The following is a 22701-nucleotide window of genomic DNA, read 5'->3' as shown; positions in this document are numbered from 1 at the left end:
TGTGCTTTGTGCGGCTGTGTTCAACAGGATTTTCCGCCATGCGGATAGCACTCTCATTGTCACATAGGAGTGGGACTTTGCTCAGATTGTAGCCAAAGTCCCTGAGGGTTTGCCTCATCCAAAGTAGTTGCGCGCAACACTGTCCTGCGGCAACGTACTCGGCCTCAGCGGTGGACAGGGCAACGGAGGTTTGTTTCTTAGAGTTCCACGACACCAGGGACCTTCCTAAGAATTGGCACGTCCCCGATGTACTCTTCCTATCGACCTTACATCCAGCATAGTCGGAATCTGAGTATCCAACTAAGTCAAAGGTAGACCCCTTTGGATACCAGAGTCCGAAGCAAGGCGTAGCAACTAAATATCTAAGAATTCGCTTCACCGCCACTAAGTGACACTCCTTAGGATCGGATTGAAATCTAGCACACATGCATACGCTAAGCATAATATCCGGTCTACTAGCACATAAATAAAGTAAAGACCCTATCATTGACCGGTATGCTTTTTGATCAACGGACTTACCTCCTTTGTTGAGGTCTGTGTGTCCGTCGGTTCCCATCGGCGTCTTTGCGGGCTTGGCGTCCTTCATCCCAAACCTCTTTAGCAAGTCTTGCGTGTACTTCGTTTGGGAGATGAAGGTGCCATCCTTGAGTTGCTTCACTTGGAACCCAAGGAAGTAGTTCAACTCGCCCATCATCGACATCTCGAATTTCTGCGTCATCACCCTGCTAAACTCTTCACAAGACTTTTGGTTAGTAGAACCAAATATTATGTCATCGACATAAATTTGGCACACAAACAAATCACCATTACAAGTCTTAGTAAAAAGAGTTGGATCGGCTTTCCCAACCTTGAAAGCATTAGCAACTAAGAAATCTCTAAGGCATTCATACCATGCTCTTGGGGCTTGCTTAAGTCCATAGAGCGCCTTAGAGAGCTTACACACATGGTCGGGGAACCGATCATCCTCGAAGCCAGGGGGTTGCTCTACGTACACCTCCTCCTTGATCGGCCCGTTGAGGAAAGCGCTCTTCACATCCATTTGGTACAACCTGAAAGAATGGTGAGCGGCATATGCTAGCAATATTCGAATTGACTCTAGCCTAGCCACAGGAGCAAAAGTCTCCTCGAAATCCAAACCTGCGACTTGGGCATAACCTTTTGCCACAAGTCGAGCCTTGTTTCTCGTCACCACCCCGTGCTCGTCCTGTTTGTTGCGGAACACCCACTTGGTTCCCACAACATTTTGCTTCGGACGAGGCACCAGCGTCCAAACTTCATTTCTCTTGAAGTTGTTGAGCTCCTCCTGCATGGCCAGCACCCAGTCCGGATCTAGCAAGGCCTCCTCTACCCTGAAAGGCTCAATAGAAGAGACAAAGGAGTAATGCTCACAAAAATTAACTAATCGAGAACGAGTAGTTACTCCCTTGCTAATGTCACCCAGAATTTGGTCGACGGGATGATCCCTTTGAATCATTGCTCGAACTTGGGTTGGAGGTGCCGGTTGCGCATCTTCCTCCATCACATGATCATCTTGTGCTCCCCCTTGATCATCCGCCTCATGTTGATGAAGCTGTTCATTGTCTTGAGTTGGGGGTAGCACCATAGTTGAGGAAGATGGTTGATCTTGTTCCTGTGGCCGCACTTCTCCAATCGCCATGGTTCGTATAGCGGCCGTCGGAACATCTTCTTCATCTACATCATCACAATCAACAACTTGCTCTCTTGGAGAGCCATTAGTCTCATCAAATACAACGTCGCTAGAAACTTCAACCAAACCCGATGATTTGTTGAAGACTCTATACGCCTTTGTATTTGAGTCATAACCTAATAAAAACCCTTCTACAGCTTTGGGAGCAAACTTAGAATTTCTACCCTTCTTCACTAGAATGTAGCACTTGCTCCCAAATACACGAAAGTAAGATACATTGGGTTTGTTACCAGTTAGAAGCTCATACGACGTCTTCTTTAGGAGGCGGTGAAGGTAGACCCTGTTGATGGCGTGGCAAGCCGTGTTCACGGCTTCCGACCAAAAACGCTCGGGGGTCTTGAACTCTCCAAGCATAGTCCTTGCCATGTCGATTAGTGTCCTGTTCTTCCTCTCTACCACACCATTTTGCTGTGGTGTATAGGGAGCGGAGAACTCGTGCTTGATCCCTTCCTCCTCAAGGAACTCCTCCACTTGAAGGTTCTTGAACTCGGACCCGTTGTCGCTCCTTATCTTCTTCACCTTGAGCTCAAACTCATTTTGAGCTCTCCTGAGGAAGCGCTTGAGGGTCCCTTGGGTTTCAGACTTATCCTGTAAAAAGAATACCCAAGTGAAGCGGGAAAAGTCATCAACGATAACTAAACCATACTTACTTCCTCCTATGCTCAGATAGGCGACGGGTCCGAAGAGGTCCATATGTAGCAGCTCCAGGGGTCTTGATGTTGTCATCACATTTTTGGTGTGATGAGAGCCTCCCACCTGTTTCCCTGCTTGACAAGCTGCACAAGGTCTATCTTTTTCGAAATGAACATTGATTAGACCTATCACGTGTTCTCCCTTTAGAAGCTTGTGGAGGTTCTTCATCCCCACATGTGCTAAGCGGCGATGCCACAGCCAGCCCATGCAAGTCTTAGCCATTAAGCATGCATCTAGACCGGCCTCTTCTTTTGCAAAATCAACTAAATAAAGTTTGTCGTCTAATACACCCTTAAAAGCTAGTGAACCATCACTTCTTCTAAAGATAGACACATCTACATTTGTAAATAGACAGTTATATCCCATATGACATAATTGACTAACAGATAGCAAATTATATCCAAGACTCTCCACTAAAAACACATTAGAGATAGAATGCTCATTGGAGATTGCAATTTTACCTAGCCCTTTTACCTTGCCTTGATTCCCATCACCGAATATAATTGAATCTTGGGAATCCTTATTATTGACGTAGGAGGTGAACATCTTCTTCTCCCCCGTCATATGGTTTGTGCATCCGCTATCAATAATCTAGCTTGAGCCCCCGGATGCATAAACCTGCAAGGCAAATTTAGGCTTGGGACTTAGGTACCCAACTCTTGTTGGGTCCTACAAGGTTAGTCACAATTGTCTTAGGGACCCAAATGCAAGTTTTGTCTCCCTTGCATTTTGCCCCTAACTTCCTAGCAACTATCTTCCTATCCTTTCTACAAATAGCAAAGGAAGCATTTAGGGCATGATAAATTGTAGAAGGTCCATGAACTTTCTTATGAGCATTAACAACATTTCTCCTAGGCATATTGTGAATAACAACCTTTCTATCATGCACAACATGAGAACTAGAAGCAGTCATAGCATAAGAATCATAAGCATGTGAATCAAAAGCATCATAACTTCTAAAAGCATTTCTAGAATTTTTCCTATCATGATACAAAAAGGCATGGTTCTTTTTAGCACTAGTAGCCATAGGGGCCTTCCCTTTCTCCTTAGCGGGAATGGGAGCCTTATGGCTTGTTAAGTTCTTGGCTTCCCTTTTGAAGCCAAGTCCATCCTTAATGGAGGGGTGTCTACCAATCGTGTAGGCATCCCTTGCAAATTTTAGCTTATCAAATTCGCTTTTGCTAGCCTTAAGTTGAGCATTAAGGCTAGCCAATTCCTCAGTTAGTTTGGAAATTGAAACTAAATGATCACTACAGGCATCAACATCGAAATCTTTACACCTAGTGCAAATCTCAACATGTTCTACACAAGATGTTGATTTACTAGATTTTTCTAGTTTAGCATTTAAATCATCATTTTTGCTCTTTAAACTAGCAATTGAATCATGGCATGTAGACAACTCACAAGAAAGTATTTCATTTCTCTTAATCTCTAATGCAAGTGATTTTTGTGCTTCTACAAATTTGTCATGTTCTTCATACAACAAATCTTCTTGCTTTTCTAAAAGCACATTCTTATCATTCAAGGCATCAATCAATTCACTTATTTTGTCTATTTTAGATCTATCTAAACCCTTGAATAAGCATGAATAGTCTATGTCATCATCATCACTAGACTCATTATCACTAGAAGAAGCATAAGTGGAGTTTCGAGTACTCACCTTCTTCTCCCTTGCCATAAGGCATGTGTGACGCTCGTTCGGGAAGAGGGATGACTTGTTGAAGGCGGTGGCGGCGAGTCCTTCATTGTCGGAGTCGGAGGAGCAATCCGAATCCCACTCCTTTCCAATGTGTGCCTCGCCCTTGGCCTTCTTGTAATTCTTCTTCTTTTCCCTCTTGTTCCCCTGTTCCTGGTCACTATCGTTAACGGGGCAGTTAGCGATAAAATGACCAATCTTACCGCACTTGAAGCATGAGCGCTTCCCCTTTGTCTTGGTCTTGCTTGGCTGCCCCTTGTGACCTCTTAGCACCGTCTTGAAGCGTTTGATGATGAGAGCCATCTCTTCATCATTAAGTCCGACCGCCTCAATTTGTGCCACCTTGCTAGGTAGCGCCTCCTTGCTTCTTGTTGCTTTGAGAGCAAGAGGTTGCGGCTCGTTGATCGGTCCATTCAAGGCGTCGTCCACGTACCTTGCTTCCTTAATCATCATTCGCCCGCTGACGAATTTTCCTAGGACTTCTTCGGGCGACATTTTGGTGTACCTGAGATTCTCACGAATATTATTCACCAAATGAGGATCAAGAATGGTAAAGGACCTTAGTAATAGTCGGACGACGTCATGGTCCGTCCATCGCGTGCTTCCATAGCTCCTTATTTTGTTGATAAGGGTCTTGAGCCGGTTGTATGTTTGGGTTGGCTCCTCGCCCCTTATCATTGCAAACCTTCCAAGCTCGCCCTCCACCAACTCCATTTTAGTGAGCATGGTGATGTCGTTCCCCTCGTGAGAAATCTTGATGGTGTCCCATATCTGCTTGGCATTGTCCAAGCCGCTCACCTTATTGTACTCGTCCCTGCACAAAGAGGCTAGCAACACAGTAGTAGCTTGTGCATTTTTATGAATTTGTTCGTTAATAAACATAGGGCTATCCGAGCTATCAAATTTCATTCCATTCTCTACAATCTCCCATATGCTTGGATGGAGAGAGAATAAATGACTACGCATTTTGTGACTCCAAAATCCGTAGTCCTCCCCATCAAAGTGTGGAGGTTTGCCGAGAGGAATGGAAAGCAAATGCGAATTCGAACTATGTGGAATACGAGAATAATCAAATGAAAAGTTCGAATTGACCGTCTTCCTGTAGTCGTTGTCATCGTCCTTTTGGGAAGAAGAGGATTCGTCGCTGTCGTAGTAGACGATCTCCTTGATGCGCCTTGTCTTCTTCTTCTTCCCATCTTTACGTCTGTGGCCCGAGCCAGAGTCGTTGGATTTATCATCATTGAGCTCGTTGACGAAGGTCTCCTTCTCCTTGTCGTTGATCACCATCCCCTTGCCCTTAGGATCCATCTCTTCGGGCGGTTAGTCCCTTTCTTGAAGAGAACGGCTCCGATACCAATTGAGAGCACCTAGAGGGGGGGGTGAATAGGTGATCCTGTAGAACTTAGACTTATAGCCACAAAAACTTGTTAAGTGTTAGCACAATAATTGCCAAGTGGCTAGAGAGGAGTCTCAACAAAACACAATACCACAAGAGATCAAACACAGAGATGACACAGTGGTTTATCCCGTGGTTCGGCCAAGACCAACGCTTGCCTACTCCACGTTGTGGCGTCCCAACGGACGAGGGTTGCAATCAACCCCTCTCAAGCGGTCCAAAGACCAACTTGAATACCACGGTGTTTTGCTTTGCCTTTCAATATCCCGTTTGCGAGGAATCTCCACAACTTGGAGTCTCTCGCCCTTACACTTGAGATTCACAAAGAAATACGGAGTAAGGGAGGGAAGCAACACACACAAATCCACAGCAAAATTCGCACACACACGACCAAGAATCGAGCTCAAAAGACTATCTCAAAGTTCTCACTAGAACGGAGCTCGAATCACTTAGAATGACAAACGAATGCGCAAGGAATGAGTGTGGATGATCAAGAATGCTCTTAGGTTGCTTGTTATTCTCCTCCATGCGCCTAGGGGTCCCTTTTATAGCCCCAAGGCAGCTAGGAGCCGTTGAGAGCAAATCTGGAAGGCCGATCTTGCCTTCTGTCGTCGGGCGCACCGGACAGTCCGGTGCACACCGGACACTGTCCGGTGCCCGATTTCCTTCCTTAAACAGCGCAGCCGACCGTTGCAGATCTGGGAGCCGTTGACGCACCAGACATGTCCGGTGCACACCGGACAGTCCGGTGCCCCCTTCCGACCGTTGGCTTGGCCACGTGTCGCGCGCAGAATCCGCGGCCGACCGTTGGCCCTAGCCGACTGTTGGCTCACCGGACAGTCCGGTGCACACCGGACAGTCCGGTGAATTTTAGCCGTACGCCGTCGGCGAATTCCCGAGAGCGGCCACTTCGGCCGAGGCAGCCTGGCGCACCGGACACTGTCCGGTGCACCACCGGACAGTCCGGTGCCCCTGACCGAAACAGCCCCTTGGCTGTACACAGTCACCTCTTTCTTTTTCTTTTTCTTCCTGTTTCCAATACTTAGACAAGTATATTAGTACACAAAACCAATGTACTAAGACTTAGAAACGTACCTTTGCTCTTGATTTGCACTTTATTCATCCATTGCATAAATTCACATTTTAGCACTTGTGTTGGCACTCAATCACCAAAATACTTTAGAAATGGCCCAAGGGCACATTTCTCTTTCAGCGCTGGACGTCCCGGGCCTAATGACGCGCTCCTCCGGCGAGTGCTCGGCCTGCCCACTCCTGCTCGATGTTTTGTCAGAGCTGCACAAGCTGCCCCGTTTCTTCGTCGAGCTTGACTTGTATCTCGCGGAGTTGCTCGAGCTGTGTGTCCTGACCCCCCCGCAGGGACTCGGACCACAGCTAGCTCCCGCGGGATCTCAACGCGAGACGCAGGCGCAGGGGCGTCGTTGTTCTCTGGCATGCCGAGGCGGTCGTCTTCGTCGTGATCCCCCTGATCGATGTGGAAACACTCGCGACTTGGGTCGTAACCCTCGTTGTCAAGGCTGTGGCCATCGTCAGAGCAACCGGAGAGGCAGTAGTCACATGCGGACATGAAGTCTCGCATGGCATTGGGATCACTAAGTCCGAAGAAATCCCAACTGAAGTCGGGGTCGTCGTCTTCCTCGGAACCCGTGGGTCCGTAGGTTGAGACGACCGTCAGTCGGTCCTAGGTTGACCACATATGGTACCCTGGAAGGTCACGATATGCCCTTGCGTAAGCGCTCACCGAAGCGGGGTCGCTTGGTGGATCGAAGCTGAATCTAAAGGGAACAGGGTGGAAAACTGATGTTACCTCCTGGTAGATGGACGGTGGTGAAGTCGCATCGGGGACAGAGTGCGTCGTTATCTCAGGTGCGAGACAAATGTCCGACAAGTCCCTCGCGAGGGTGTCGGTGTCATCAGTCCGCTTGGGGTTGGCATGTTGCTAGGAAGCGATACCCATCGTTGTCTCAGGTGCGAGGACAACACCCGACATGTCCCCCGCAGGGGTGCCGGCGTCGTCGGCTCGCTCTGGTCCGACAGCCGACGAAGTGCCGCCTCGTGCCTGGCCACGGTTGCTCCGTCTTCTCCTCCTCCGGCGAGGAGGGTGGCAGGGCAAACCCGGATGTCCCTCTTCTGCCGCGGGGAGATGCCGTCGTCGAGTTCGCCGCCGCCGGGCGAGCCGACGACCGTCGTTGTTGTCGTGCTGCGAGGGGAGGAGTACCATGTTGTAGCTGCCGTCGTGGGACATGAACTCGAGACTCCCGAAGCGGAGCACCGTCCCGGGCTGAAGAGGCTGCTGAAGACTGTCCATCTGGAACTCAACGGGAAATTATTTGTCAACACGCAGCAGGCCCCTACCTGGCGCGCCAACTATCGGCGTTTCGAACCCGCGAGGACCCTCAACCGACTAGTGAATTTGTCGCTGTGTGTCCCTGCCCAGATGGGTTGATGCAAGAATGAATACAAGAGGGAGGATGAGGCTTATATTATCTTGCACCGGGGTGCTCATAGTAGGGGTTACAAGTGTCGCGCGAGAGAGGGAGAGAGGGTCCGGCCCTGAGGTGAGTTGTATGAGTTAGCCTCCTCTGCGTTTCTCCCACTCTGCCTGCCTCTGCTCGCCCCTCTCCCCCCTTAGGAAGACCCTGGACATCCCCTTTTATAGATACAAGGAGATGGTTCAGATGTACAATGGGGGTGTAGCTATGTGCTAACGTGGCCGGTGGAGAAGTGCTTGAGCCCTCTGTACGTGCTAACGTGGCCGTCGGAGAAGTGCTTGATCCTTATAGAAGCGCAGCTGGCGGTGCGGCATGGATCCTGCTGACGTTTCCTTGCTTCCGTAGGGAGCTGAGAACCATCGACGTCATGGACGCACGCGGGGAACCATCATTACCTGTTACCGGAGTAATCTAGATGGGACACCGGTCTTGTTCCTTCGTAGCCTGAGGCAGCTAGCTAGGGGTAGGGTAATGATATATCCCCAGTGGCGTAGTCGGTCCGAGGCCGAGGTCGGGCGAGGCGGAGACTTCTCCTGAGGCCGAGGCTGAGGTCGGGCGAGGTTGTGACTCCTCCCGAGGCCGAGGCTGAGGCCGAGGCCCGAGTTCGGGCGAGGCGGAGCTCCCTGTTGCGCCCGAGGCTGAACTCGGGGGAGGTCGTGACTTACTGCCGTTGGTTTTACCCTGGTGGTTGGCATAGTAGTCGGAACGGGGTGAATAGTGTTGTTTTCCTGTCAGAACGATCAGTAAAGGGGTGAAGTGACTGCGGTCACTTCGACCTTGCCGACTGAGGCGCGCGTGTCAGGATAAGGTGTCAGGCGATCCCCGCATTAAATGCGCATCCGATACGGTCGGTTGGTAAGGCGATTTGGCCGAGGTCGCTGCACGACAAAGTTTGCCCGAGCTTGGCTTCGAGCGAGCCGAGGGTGCGCCCACTGCCTGAGGAGGCCCTCGGGCGAGGCGTGGATCCATCCGGGACTACTGTTCTTGCCCGAGGCTAGGCTCGGATGAGATAGTGTCCCTTGGTAGACGAGGCCTTGACTTGAACCGTGCCTATCAGTCTTTACGGTCTGTTTTGAGGATATTTTCCAGCCAGGTTAAGGAGCATTGGGGGTACCCCTAATTACGGTACCCGACAGTTAGTACTATATTATTCCATAGATTCAAATATAATGACAATAGAGATGGTAGACCTCCAGTTGTGGGGTTTCAATGATTTTATAAATGTGCATTCAAACCTAAGCCACAAACAACACATACTTGAGAACATTGAATCTTAATATCTAATTTTCTAATTCATGCGCAATTAATAGTTGGTCTCCTGTTTTGCCATAAATTTGGTTCGGACATATCAGCTGACATTACTTTACTCTCTGTGTGTGGTGATTGGGAAAAACAACTCTTAGGACAATCAAGAAAAATGTCTCTTTCCTGTGGCTGTTATGTGACGAAGAAAGTTATGGGTACACCCCAAGCAGTTGAGCTATCTATCTATCTATGCCACGTTTTTAGATAATTCTATTATTACTGTGTGAAGGTATCGATATATATTGCTACACATGTTTCTATTATTTGGAGTAACACTCCTTGGACCATGTAAACACTTCGATTCAACTATATAAACTTATTGTTCACATACTCACGCGAGGCGCGAGGGAGTTACTAGTATAAAATAAAGAGACTAAGACTAGCTCCAACAAGGAGCTCTAAAGGGTCATGTACTCTAAATTTAGAGAACGAGGACATCATCTACTCCCTCCAGCAACGTCCTCTATATATAGAGTTTCTCTAAACGGGTCTCTATCTATTTGAATACTTTAAACAACCGATTTAGTAAAACTAAAATATGTACAATACATTTAAGAGTATGACAAATACGTATGTACAAAAAATAAAAATTAAAAAATATTTTTAATATAGGTATTTACATATAGAGGACGTGGTTTAGAGGACGTTGTTGGAGAGAAAATAGATATAGGAGATAGAATCTTTTAAAAAAGACTGTAAATGACGGATATAGAGGATATATATAGATGACATTGATGTAGATAGTCTAAAAAGTATTTCCTACCAAACACTCACTTTACCTCCCTTTGCTACGTCCGATCAATTTGGCTAGTTTTAGTCAGAACTCAGCCCAAAATCCCACATCCGCACCCATACGGCCACACACTGAAACACAGCTATGTGTCGTTAAAGGCAAACAGACCCAGGATTATGTCTCCAATTAAATTCCCAGAAAACTCTGCTCAACTCGTTCTATCGTCTGTCGTCTCGCTCTCCACATCCGTTGATCCATCCCTTCCAACTCCAATCAACTCCGTCCCAAACTACAATCCGTGGCAACAGAAAAAGGTGTATCTTTTACCAGAAACAGAAGCTAGATTCCCGGATTGCTCCGCTTGATCGCTGGTGAATCGACCCAACCGAGTGGCCCATGGCCGGAACCGAGCGGCTCCACCGCCCGATTGACCCGCCGCGGCCCGCGGGCAGCCGCTCCGTCGTGGTCGGTGCTGGTGGCTCGCCGGCGAGGTGGGACGACGATAACGACGACTGCGGCGGCGGCGGACGTGTCGAAGGCTTGGCGGTAAGCTCCCCCCCCCCCCCCCCCCCCCTCCGCTCTCTCTGCCCGTTTCGTCCCTGTTAAGTCTGGTTGCGTGTACGCGTCCTTCAGCTAAGTTGGTTTCGCTGAGGAGCGTGTAGAACTGATTTACTGATTCGGTTCCTAAATTGGGGAATTCCGGGAGCATGTGGTGCGCTGCTTGGTGCGAACTTAGGATGCTCGAATTGATGATTAGGGCTAAGCGATGGGCCAAAAGTTTCAAGTTCTCAAGGGCGCGTGTGGCTTGTGCTGTGGAGAAATCTAAAATTGCTTTTTCTAGGATTTGCCTTAAGCATGTGGCTGGAGCCTTGTTGATAGGAGTGCACTAGTTATGGTCTTTTTAGGTCTTCCCAGGCTGAGTTTCTGCCATAACTCAATTTTGCTTTCCTGATATAGGGACTCCACATATTTGACCAAGAGGCAGAGGAGTCACCAACCAAAAACGACATGGCCAACAGCCTTGATACTAACTGCACTCCCATTGCTAAAGGATGCAACACTGAAACAACCGAAACTTCTGTAGAGTCGGAACCTGTAAATGTCTTGAACCTGCTTCATGATCATACCGGCATCTGGGTCCCTGTTTCTGTCCCGCCTATGACAGCGCTGGCCAGCGAGGATTGGCACAGAGGGTTTCGTTGCAATGGTGGGCACTTCCCGGAAGAAGAGTTCAGCTGGGAGCTGGATGAAGACAATAAGGAGATGACAATGTGGGATGTTTTTGCTGATATGGCTGTCGCAGCAAAAGATAAGGTGATATCTGCTGCAAAATATGAGTATGGGAGATGTGGGATGTCGACAGTGTCCAACTTCTTTCTACAAGAGGCTTGGAAGGATATGGCACAAACACTTGTGGATGCAAACACTGGTATTGCGAATGAGCTTCTTGAGACAGAGCCAACTAAGTGGTTGCCTGACAGTGCTGCCACCTCTTGCATGCTCTGTGGCGTGCGATTTCATCCAATAATGTGCTCTCGCCATCATTGTCGTTTCTGTGGTGGAGTATTCTGCAATGGCTGTTCAAATGGCAGAAGCTTGATGCCTCCAAAATTTAGGACTGCAGATCCTCAGAGGGTTTGTGATGTCTGCGGAGTACGTCTAGAGAGTATCCAACCTCAATTGATGAATCAGATTAGTCGGGCCTCACAACTTCCAACTCGGGATGTCACAGACCTGAGTACCTTGAGGTCATGGCTGAATTTCCCTTGGTCACACACAATGGAATATGAGATATACAAGGCTGCAAATTCTTTACGTAGTTACTGTAAGGTATGCCTTTTTATACTCCTTAATTATTGACTAGTTCTATTACGATAGCCTTTATCGTTGTCTTCTTTTTTGGCTGCTTTCATTTTCATGTAGTCTTCTGTATTCTTATCAAATGTTATTGTGTTAAAGAGTAGTGCCGACCAATATTTCGCACCAAACAGGAAAACACTAATATGCTTGATAATGATAACACTACAACAAATATAGCAATCCTACACTGGTGTTGATAAACTGATGTCATGAAATCATGTAGGGAAATGTGTTTCACAAGTCATCAAATGTTGTTGTTTTCTGTTTGTATAGTAATTAGTTGGATGAACATTTGGACAAATTGAGTCGTGTGGGTAAAAGATGACATGGAACACTGGCAAATTATTTTTTTCTAGTGCAATAATACAATACAGTCTGGATATGTGATTCTAATCACTGAAATGAACCTAGGCAAAAGAAAAAATGCGTAGGCATCTGTAAAAAAAATCAATTTCTTAAGTAAATAACTGCTTGTAGTTCCCCAATCTGCATTTTAGTAACTCTAGATTATTTAAGCTCAACTTAGTTGTTCTGGGGAATTTTATTATTTGGAAATTACTTAGTCATTGTATTCTTATGAAATACTGGAAATGATGTTACTCTGGCTGTGGGGCTGCTGATTTTTCAGGTGGGAAGACTGAAACCAGAGAAGTCTATCCCTGATACTATTCTTAGACAAGCAAAAGGCCTTGCTATAGTTACTGTGGTGAAGGTTGGGATGATGGTTACATACAAACTTGGCAGTGGGCTGGTTGTTGCTCGAAGAGTGGATGGCTCCTGGTCACCACCGTCAGCAATCTCCACCTGTGGTATTGGATATGGGGCTCAGGTGATACAAGCTTTTCAAGTGTTCTTTACATGGAAGGGCTTCTTATTATCAATCTAGCACCATGTAACATATAAGATATCTGCTTGACTATTTCAACAGGCTGGAGGTGAGATAGCTGACTTTATTATTGTTCTGAGGAACACGGATGCCATCAAAACATTCAGTGGGAAGGCACATCTATCTGTTGGTGCTGGTGTTAGCGCTTCTGCTGGCCATGTTGGACGTGCAGCTGAAGCTGACTTCCGTGCTGGTGATGGTGGTTATGCCGCATGTTATACATACAGTTGTAGCAAAGGTATGTTTTGAATTATTACCAGCTTTAGATTACTTGGACCCAAGAGGTCGTAGCGGTACAGTTATTCAGTAGATTATGAAGCCGCTATTTACAGTTAGAGGCAATATGTGAGACTGATTTATTTTGCTGATGGTATAATGAATACTCCATTTCAATTTTGCTGCCATTCCAGCTTTATCCTAAGTCAAACATTTCTATCTTTGGCCATGAATTCTTGTAAATTACTATAATTCAATATCATGCAAACTATATTATGAAAATTATTTCTCCATGTTTATCTGAAAACATAAATCTTATGGTGTTAAACATATGAATTTATCGAAATTGATGGTAAAAAATAGAAAGGCTTGACTTTGGACAAAGCTAGAATGACTAGTAATATGAAACAGAGGTAGTAGTTTAGAACGAAGTCAATTTGAACTTATTTATTGAAAAAATTGAAATTATGATGTGCTTTTTGTTGCAAACTAGAGAAGTGCATGTGCATGACGTCCACAAAGTTTGAGCTGCTTAGTTTGCACATAGAAAAGGAGCACTACATCCTTCCAGTTTGCTTTGACAAATCATTCTTGTTTGATCTTTTGAGCGGTTAGTCATTTAAATCTGTCCCACCAGAGAGATGAGCAGATGGCCAAGTTACAGGAATAACATGGCCATGTCTCACAAGGCTAATGTAGTAATGTGTGAATCAGCTATATACTAATGGCCTTATTATAAGGTTTAGGAAGTTGGGAGCACAATTTTCTGCCACAATAATAAACAAGACCAAGTTGACGTGTCATGAAACCATTGGGGTGTGAAGTTAGCCAAATAGCTGTACAGAAGATACTTTCAGAAACCAAAATATGCATGATTGACCAACCTTTGTTAGATATTTATCGCGTCATTTGTTACAGCAGTGGGTCGTGCCATATCACAGAGCAACTTTATTTTATGAAATCAATTGGTAGACTCTGAATTGTTGAAACTCTCGAGGAAACAGTAGTTTGTTGGCCCCATTTTAAGATTACAGCGAAGTAATGCATCACTTCATTCATCGCAAATACTTGTGGGCTAATTTTTAACAAATACAATCATTCATATTTTTAAGCAACCACTTATTTTGTATGCTGTCTCTTCCATACTAGGTGCCTTTGTGGGCTGTGCGTTGAATGGCGGCATAGTATCAACTAGAGACACTGAGAACGCACGATTTTACGGAGGTCCTGTCCAGGCATCTGATATCCTTCTAGGATCGACGGCGAGGCCGCCTGCAGCCTCTCCTCTGTACAAAGCTCTGTCAGAATTATTTGACAAGATTGGAAAGTAATCCTCTCTCTTGCAGACCCTGCCTCACCTTGTAAATACAATCGAATTTGTGCCCTTCAGGAATTGGTTGGAAACAATTGCGCAACTGTACAGTAAGGCCATTCTTCAACACGTCAAATGTGTTTAGTGATGCTACCAACAAAACCACTCTGTAAATATTTGTACATTGGATTGACAATCGCATCAAGATGTGAAAAAAGGTGTTTATTCTTTGTCGTCGGTGTTGGGTATGGCGGTGCGTGCAACCCGGACGCTTGACGATTATGATTCGAATAACATGGGAAGTACAGTAATTTGTAATGCTAGGATGAAAACAGATGGAACTATTGAGGACTAAAAAGGACGGAAATAGACTGAGAAAACTCTGTTTGTGTTTGGTTGTCCCCTCCTGGCTCTGGCTTAAGCTACCATTATTTGTGTAATTTGGATCAGGCCTGATGAGCTGGTCTGAAGCACGGAAAAAAAGCATGATCTAGATACGGCACGGCTCGATATATTTGGTCAGGTTTGGGCTGAGGTCGTGGACCATGGGCAGGTACGAGTACGGGCCGTTTAAGACAGGCACGAAATAACTCATATAAAAACACGAAAAGATCTATATATTTATTAAAATCACACTTAATTCTACGCTTTCATTTATTTGATAAAGAATACAAAGCTAAAAATAAAGCTAGTTAGATGTTTTTTATAGTTTTGAATTAGAGTATGTGACATAATTTTATTTTTGTTATGAACATTAGATAATGAATTGAACTTACGAACTTTATATAGAGCTTATTATACTTTTTTCCTTCTAACAAAATGATTTGTGAACGAGATAGTCATTGCATAGCTCTGGTAACTTAATACAAATATTATTAAGTTTGCTTTTGATTAAATTTATTTGTTTTATCTTTTATTTGTTTTATTAAATTTGTTTTGAATTTTGGGATCTGACGTGAATTTCGGGTACTGATGTGAATTTTGGTCAAAAACTGAATTTCGGACAAAAACTTAAATGTAACATGTAATAATATATACCTATAGCTACCATATGCATTTACCTTTTGTGTGATTGTACGTATATGCATGGGTCGATGCAAACTAAATCAATTTGAGACTATTTACTTGCATCGCCAAAATGAGCGTACCAGGCTGGCCGGCTCTCCCGAGCCCGCGTGCAACCGTCCAAAAGGCGGTATATTTTCTTTGGCGGGTGCGGGACTATTTACTTGCACTCCTAAGCTGGGATCAAAAACAAAATTAGGATATTCTGACATACGTAAAGAAAATACAGATTAAAAGGTAGAAAATTAACTTAGGATCACACTTATATAAAGTTATATAATAATATACACGTAAGAACATCAGTATAATATTTACTTGTATCATGTGTGTTAATATATTAACATTTATAATTGGTGATTAGTAGATGTACTAACTATGGTTCACAATTTCGGAAATAAAAAATTTTGGCCCACACCAAAAAAAAAAATTCCCGAAATTTCGGAAATACTAGATCAAAACCAAATAGATATATTTTTTTATAAAAATGTTATAATTTATATTAAACAATGTTAATTTAGAATATATATTTTTTCGGACCCAGTGAAAACAAGAAATTCGGCAATTTTACAGGCTATTCACTTCCAGCTATTTGGAGTACCGCAATAGTAATTTATAGAGACAAAATATTGTATAAATAGTAGAAGTTGGTACGATTGAAGCCAAGCAAATAGGGTGTCAAACCGAAATTGTGAACCCCTGCTACTAACTACTACTACTACAGAGATCGAGACAGCAAAAATAAGTTTACGAAGGCGGTCAAAGTGTCTGTCTCCGTTCAAAGGACGGTTAAGACCTTATTCGTTTGTCTAGAATTTCACCTAGGAATCATTCTAACTAATCAAAACTTAAATAAATTATATAAAAAATTCAGCTAGAAATCGTTTCAGACCACGATTAAGGAACCGAATGTGCCCTAATACGACTTTAGACAGATGCTTTCATCGTCTCCATTAACATTACTAAAGTAGGTGGTCGTCTTACAACAATCGCCTCCATAAAACATTAATGGAGGCCATAGGGTTAAGAAACTTGACTTCGCTATAATGTATTAGTGGAAACATACCATCTTAAATGCTTGCATTTGTTAATTATTTTTAGTTTAAAATAATATAGTTTTCATTTGGTTTCATTTGAATTAGAATGCAGAGAATATATACCAAGAACATAGAAATTATGTACGTCCGATTTTGACAAAGTTGTATCTGCAATTTATATTGTTGCTACAATATTTGCTTTCTTACCCAACGAGGCGGCGGTAGGAGCAATTGCTGTAGAAGCAAGCAGCTGAAGAAGTTCAAAAAATTACGAAAAATATATATACATATTATATTCATGTCTCATATAATCTTAGCACGGACAAAGTTACATATACATTTCAAATATTTTCTAGTCATAAAAAGTCTCAGATATCCTGTAGTCCCCTAAGTATAGCTTCTCCCAGTTTCTTACCTTGCCATACTTCTCACTATATACATGTCCACTCTCTGTTTGGATGCACACATTTGTGCATAACAAATCTATATATGCCCGCTATAGTTCTACTCATTTGATCCTAGGTAACTTGGTCCTTTTGCCACCAGTCTTGTGCATTCTTTAGCTGATCGTAGTTGATGCTAAATTTGGTAGACTCTATAAGGTACCCGAAAAGGTAAAATCAACATAATAGTGACCCTCGAAGTTGTTTGACGACACACTACACAATATATAATACACAATTGATTAAAACATGAAGAGAGCATGCATAATATAAATACCACATATGAATTTTCATATTTTTGTGAAGTCGCACCTGATGGCTATTTTCACGCCATATAATTTTCTTCCCGTTTCTTAGATCGACAGATCCTTTATCGTTGAGGTACAACTTGTAAGATTTGTACAAAAACAATGGAAGTCAACAACAAATTTAACATGATTGTTTATGTAAAAGAATAAGTATGTCACTTACAAGCTCAATACGCTCTCAGAGGCCTGGTACGAATCTTTCTTATGATTCAAAGAGTCGAATAAATTCACACTTCCTCATTGAGAATATGTTAGGTATACAATCTAGTGACCATTGGTGCCCGAACTACACCATTCAAACAATATAATAGTTTCAATTCTTGAAATATGAAAATGATTATTCTATTAACTACATACACATTTGAACTAGCCTTTTGACCAAAAGCAATAGGGGGCAAGGAGACACCCATCTTCCTCGACCCATTCATGCATCTATATATGTATGCTACCACTTGGAACTTAAGTTCATTGTGCATATATTTTGGAGGTTTTATCTTCTTTTCCGTATTCAAGTTCTTAAGATCTTTATGGTCATATGGAACATGGCATCCCATGAGGGTTAACGTGCATCTAAGAGAGGTAAATTACTTTATAAATCATTTCCATGTAGATGTGGGACTACATCTTACAAGGATAAATCTTAGCATCATTAGCTTCTTCCTAAAGTATGTATAAGGATGCAATATAGTGGAAATCGTAGCTAACTTATAGGGAAAAATGTTAGTTGATTGATGTTGAGGACCTTGTGCCACAACAACCTATGCATGTCGTGAAAATCTACAAGAATTTTGGTTTTATTATTGTCCAAATTGAACACATTTGTCAAAACTTTTATAATGGACGAGTGTAGGCCCTCTTTCACTGCTTCCATGTACCATCGAAAGAACCTCCTTATTTCCCATAGCTCTTCGACAAGCTATCCCAAAGAGCAGCATGCACTGGCCATGTTCATAGTTTTTTGGGCAATCATTCGAAAGGGGCCAACCAATAGGTGACAGGACCTTGTTGAGTGACTTCAGATTAAAAAAACTATGCTAGTATTTCCACACAAGGCTACGATTGCAGGAAGCATACCTTTCATACAAGCTAATCTTTTGAACTATTGGACTCGTTTGTACCTTGGTTTAGATTACAATTGTTGTTTTAGGATCCTTTTGAGTTATGGTATACTCTTGTGTATTCTTTGTCCATAGGGGAGGAGGGCATTGTGCACCCTACTGATGTGGATCATGTGCATGCAGTGTAGTGGTACCTTGTGTTGCCACGCTATATTTTTATGGATTGCTCATCAATGGAGGAGCGTTAGTGTAGCTTTCATTTTGTTGTCATTGTTGTTTTGACCCATAAGAGATGGTGAGGGTAGTGGAGTCTTATGACATCATTTTGAATCTAGAGTAATTTCATGTTGATGGCCTCTTCTATTAACCATCCTACTTAAAGTGGTCATGTCGAGCTCATAAACACTTGTCACCAACACCCCAAATAATATAGCTTTCTTTATGCAAGGTTTTATTGAGTGTGTTCGTCATGATGACGCATCACACAAACTAGATCCCAGATAATATAGGCTCATCCTTGACGTCAACATTGGGGTACATACCGCAAACCCACTATCCTTTTCATCTGCCAAATCACATGCAAAATATTTTTTCTATCATACTTATTGTTTCATTATGTTGTTTATGTAACTAGGATATTCTAAATTCAAAGGAAATTGAACAACACAGCAAAAACCCAAGAGATTTTGATTCACTCATTTTGACGAAATTGCAGTTGATGTCCATAAAAGGCAGAACCTCCCAGGCTTAAAAATGGTATGGTCATACGCCCACTATTATCATAGATTTTCTCAAGGCTAACTTCATTACTAATCATTCATTCTCATCTATAAGGAATTTTTGACACTTTTTACCACGGCTACAAAGTTTCAAATTTTACATTCATACACCACATAGTTAGGCTCATTTGAATAGATTCTTTTACACATGTTACCATTCTGAATTTTTTCCAAGTATTTATGCTCACCTGTATACACATCTATGACATTCTTGGCATTATTTTTTACTAAGCATCTCATGATCATATGATTACCTACCATCATACTTATGCATAATGAGATACACTAATTGGTCAAATCTTATCACTCATCCAGATCATGCTACCCATACTCCGAGCTGGACACTAGACATTATACATCATCAACTTCCACAGGCGCTGCATAGACATCATTGATTCAAATCCATATGGACCATCACTTGGTGGCACATCATGGAGAGCATATCACAATGTGCAAATGGAATCTAAAGGCAAGAAACTCCCATGGTCCAGGCTGATAATGAACATACTCAAAAGATCGCTTCAAATGCCCTACCGAACCGTGGGATTCCTAAATTTGGAAATTTCAAAATTGACGTAGTTCCAGATACGCCAACCATGAACATTGGATCAAATGACTGCGGGTTTTTTGTTACCACATTCATACCGTATTACGACTACATATATGGTACATTACTAGCAGAGTTAGAACCAGTAAGTGATGCCAAAACTCCTTTTTCTGGTTTTTACACATCAGACTTAGAAACATGCTAGTAATATAGATTTGTTTTGACATTAATTATAACTTATGCTTTTTATAGGACCTATCTAGGATCACCACACAGCCCTACTCCACTACCTAACTTTTCATCCAAGAAACAAGATACACCCGTTCCTAGAGGATATTATCAGGTTTACACACACTAGCTTCAATGCCACCAAGTGAAGAACGATCGCAGCTGACTCTAAAACATTTATCTCACATGACGTTAGTCATGTTGGTTTGAACATATTTATGTTCGTTTAAGTCAAAAACTTGGAGGACCTAATTCCTTTTGCATGCAGACACAATATGTCCTGTTTTGTTTTCACGTTCTAGTGCTAAGTATTGTGGATGTTATGATACTTTAGCCGTATCAACATGCAGACTCAATTCTGCATTATTTTTTAGTGTCGCCATTATTTTGCGTCGTACGATATGCTGATCGAATTGTTCTACCTACCTTTATGCTATTTTTAACGAAACTCAACTCACCATGTTCACTGCTACAACATACACATCACAATTTATGATAAAATTAGTAGTTTTTACGATACTACATGTTGATGCTATTAACACATAGAGTTACCACAAATTCATCATTTCTTATGCTGATATATGCTTGAGTTACTACAAATTCTATATTAATATTTACGCTAACACTACAACATTTTTACGCATCGTATATAAGTGTTTTACGCTTTTTCTGTAACGCAGTTAATGAATAATGGTAGCATCACCCAACACATTAAATACTTAAAGAATCCGACTGTTTCATCTAATGCACCTCATATAAACAACCCCCATATCATACTGTTATATCATACACTTAAATAATGTACTAAAACCATCAAGCATACGAAGCCTAACCAATTATAGAAATCACATTAACCACAACTCATTGTGCCAACACATCATGACTCATATTATCATCATCAGAGTCATCACTGCTAGAGACAACCTGAAAGGGAATTAGGCTTACACCTAGTTCCTAAGTTAATTTTGGTGGTTGAATTGCCCAACACAAAATAATTGGACTAACTAGTTTGCCCAAGTGTATAGATTATACAGGTGTAAAAGGTTCACACCCAGCCAATAAAAAGACCAAGTTTTGGATTCAACAAAGGAGCAAAGTGGGAACCGAAGGCCCTCTGGTCTGGGAGCACCGGACTGTCCGGTGTACACTGGACAGTGTCCGGTGCACCAGAGGACTCCAGCGTGAACTTGCTACCTTCGGGAATTTCCAGAGGCGACTCCGCTATAATTCACCGGACTGTCCGGTGTACACCGGACAGTGTCCGGTGCTCCAAGGGAGGTCGGCCTCAGGAACTCGCCAGCTTCGGGAAACTCCAACGGCTAGTCCACTATAATTCACCGGACTGTCCGGTGTGCACCGGACTGTCCGGTGCGACTCCGGAGCAACGGCTATCTCCGCGCCAACGGCTCTCTGCCGCGCATTTAATGCGCGCTCTGCGCGCGCAGAAGGCAGGCGTGCCCATACTGGCACACCGGACAGTAAACAGTATGTGTCCGGTGTGCACCAGACACCCTGGCGGGCCCACAAGTCAGAAGCTCCAACGGTCAGAATCCAACGGCAGTGATGACGTGGCAGGGGCACCGGACTGTCCGGTGCGCCATCGAACAGACAGCCTCTCAACGGCCACATTTGGTGGTTGGGGCTATAAATACCCCAACCACCCCACCATTCATTGCATCCAAGTTTTTCACTTCCCAACTACTACAAGAGCTCTAGCATTCAATTCTAGACACACCAAATAGATCAAATCCTCTCCAAATTCCACACAACGCCATAGTGACTAGAGAGAGTGATTTGCTTGTGTTCTTTCGAGCTCTTGCGCTTGGATTGCTTCTTTTCTTTCTCACTTGTTCTTGTGATCAAAGTTCCATTGTAATCAAGGCAAGAGGCACCAATTGTGTGGTGGCCCTTGCGGGGAAGTTTTGTTCCCGACTTTGATTTGAGAAGAGAAGCTCACTCGGTCCGAGGGACCGTTTGAGAGAGGGAAGGGTTGAAAGAGACCCGGCCTTTGTGGCCTCCTCAACGGGGAGTAGGTTTGCGAGAACCGAACCTCGATAAAACAAATCCGCGTGTCACACTCTTCATTTGCTTGCGATTTGTTTTGCGCCCTCCCTCGCGGACTCGTTTATATTTCTAACGCTAACCCGGCTTGTAGTTGTGTTTATATTTGTAAATTTCAGTTTCGCCCTATTCACCCCCCTCTAGGCGACTACCAATTGGTATCAGAACCCGGTGCTTCATTAGAGCCTAACCGCTCGAAGTGATGTCGGGAGATCACGCCAAGAAGGAGATGGAGACCGGCGAAAAGCCCACTACAAGGAACGGGAGCACTTCATCGGAAGAGTCCCGCACCAAACGGAGGGAGAAGAAGAAGAGCTCCTCCAACAAAGGGAAGGAGAAGAAATCTTCTTCTCACCACAAAGAGAAGAAGGAAAAATCTTCTTCCCACAAGCCGCATCGAAGCGGAGACAAGCAAAAGAGGATGAGGAAGGTGGTCTACTACGAGACCGACACTTCATCAACATCGACCTCCGACTCCGATGCGCCCTCCGTAACTTCTAAACGCCAAGAGCGTAAGAAGTTCAGTAAGATCCCCCTACACTACCCTCGCATTTCTAAACATGCACCTTTACTTTCCGTCCCATTAGGCAAACCACCAACTTTTGATGGTGAAGATTATGCTAGGTGGAGTGATTTAATGCGATTTCATCTAACCTCACTCCACAAAAGTATATGGGATGTTGTTGAGTTTGGTGCACAGGTACCGTCAGTAGGGGATAAGAACTATGATGAGGATGAGGTGGCCCAAATCGAGCACTTCAACTCTCAAGCAACAACGATACTCCTCGCCTCTTTAAGTAGAGAGGAGTATAACAAAGTGCAAGGGTTGAAAAGCGCCAAGGAGGTTTGGGATGTGCTCAGAA

The 22701-nt window shown here is 43.8% G+C and overlaps 1 protein-coding gene across 1 annotated transcript; it reads left to right on the top strand.

The window, feature by feature from the left end:
- The first annotated feature begins 10237 nt into the window (after positions 1–10237).
- Positions 10238–14545, top strand: LOC100383394 (putative FYVE zinc finger containing actin-binding-domain protein family). Its single transcript, NM_001176049.1, has 5 exons — positions 10238–10587; positions 10999–11871; positions 12530–12730; positions 12830–13025; positions 14153–14545. Exons 1-5 carry the CDS (start codon positions 10438–10440, stop codon positions 14332–14334), a joined length of 1602 nt encoding a protein of 533 aa, NP_001169520.1. The 5' UTR covers positions 10238–10437; the 3' UTR covers positions 14335–14545.
- Positions 14546–22701: the final 8156 nt, after the last annotated feature.

Source organism: Zea mays, chromosome 5 (assembly GCF_902167145.1).
Source record: "Zea mays cultivar B73 chromosome 5, Zm-B73-REFERENCE-NAM-5.0, whole genome shotgun sequence".
Taxonomy (NCBI): domain Eukaryota; kingdom Viridiplantae; phylum Streptophyta; class Magnoliopsida; order Poales; family Poaceae; genus Zea; species Zea mays.
Note: the sequence above shows the minus strand (reverse complement) of the source record. Positions and strands in the feature narration are given on the sequence as shown.

What these genes read in the sequence shown, in the direction of transcription:
- LOC100383394 (NM_001176049.1), top strand. Translation starts at nt 10,438, where the DNA reads ATGGCCGGAACCGAGCGGCTCCACCGCCCGATTGACCCGCCGCGGCCC. An exon ending in CTTTACGTAGTTACTGTAAG is followed by an intron (nt 11,872 to 12,529) that starts GTATGCCTTTTT and finishes CTGATTTTTCAG; the next exon opens with GTGGGAAGACTGAAACCAGA. An exon ending in TACATACAGTTGTAGCAAAG is followed by an intron (nt 13,026 to 14,152) that starts GTATGTTTTGAA and finishes CTTCCATACTAG; the next exon opens with GTGCCTTTGTGGGCTGTGCG.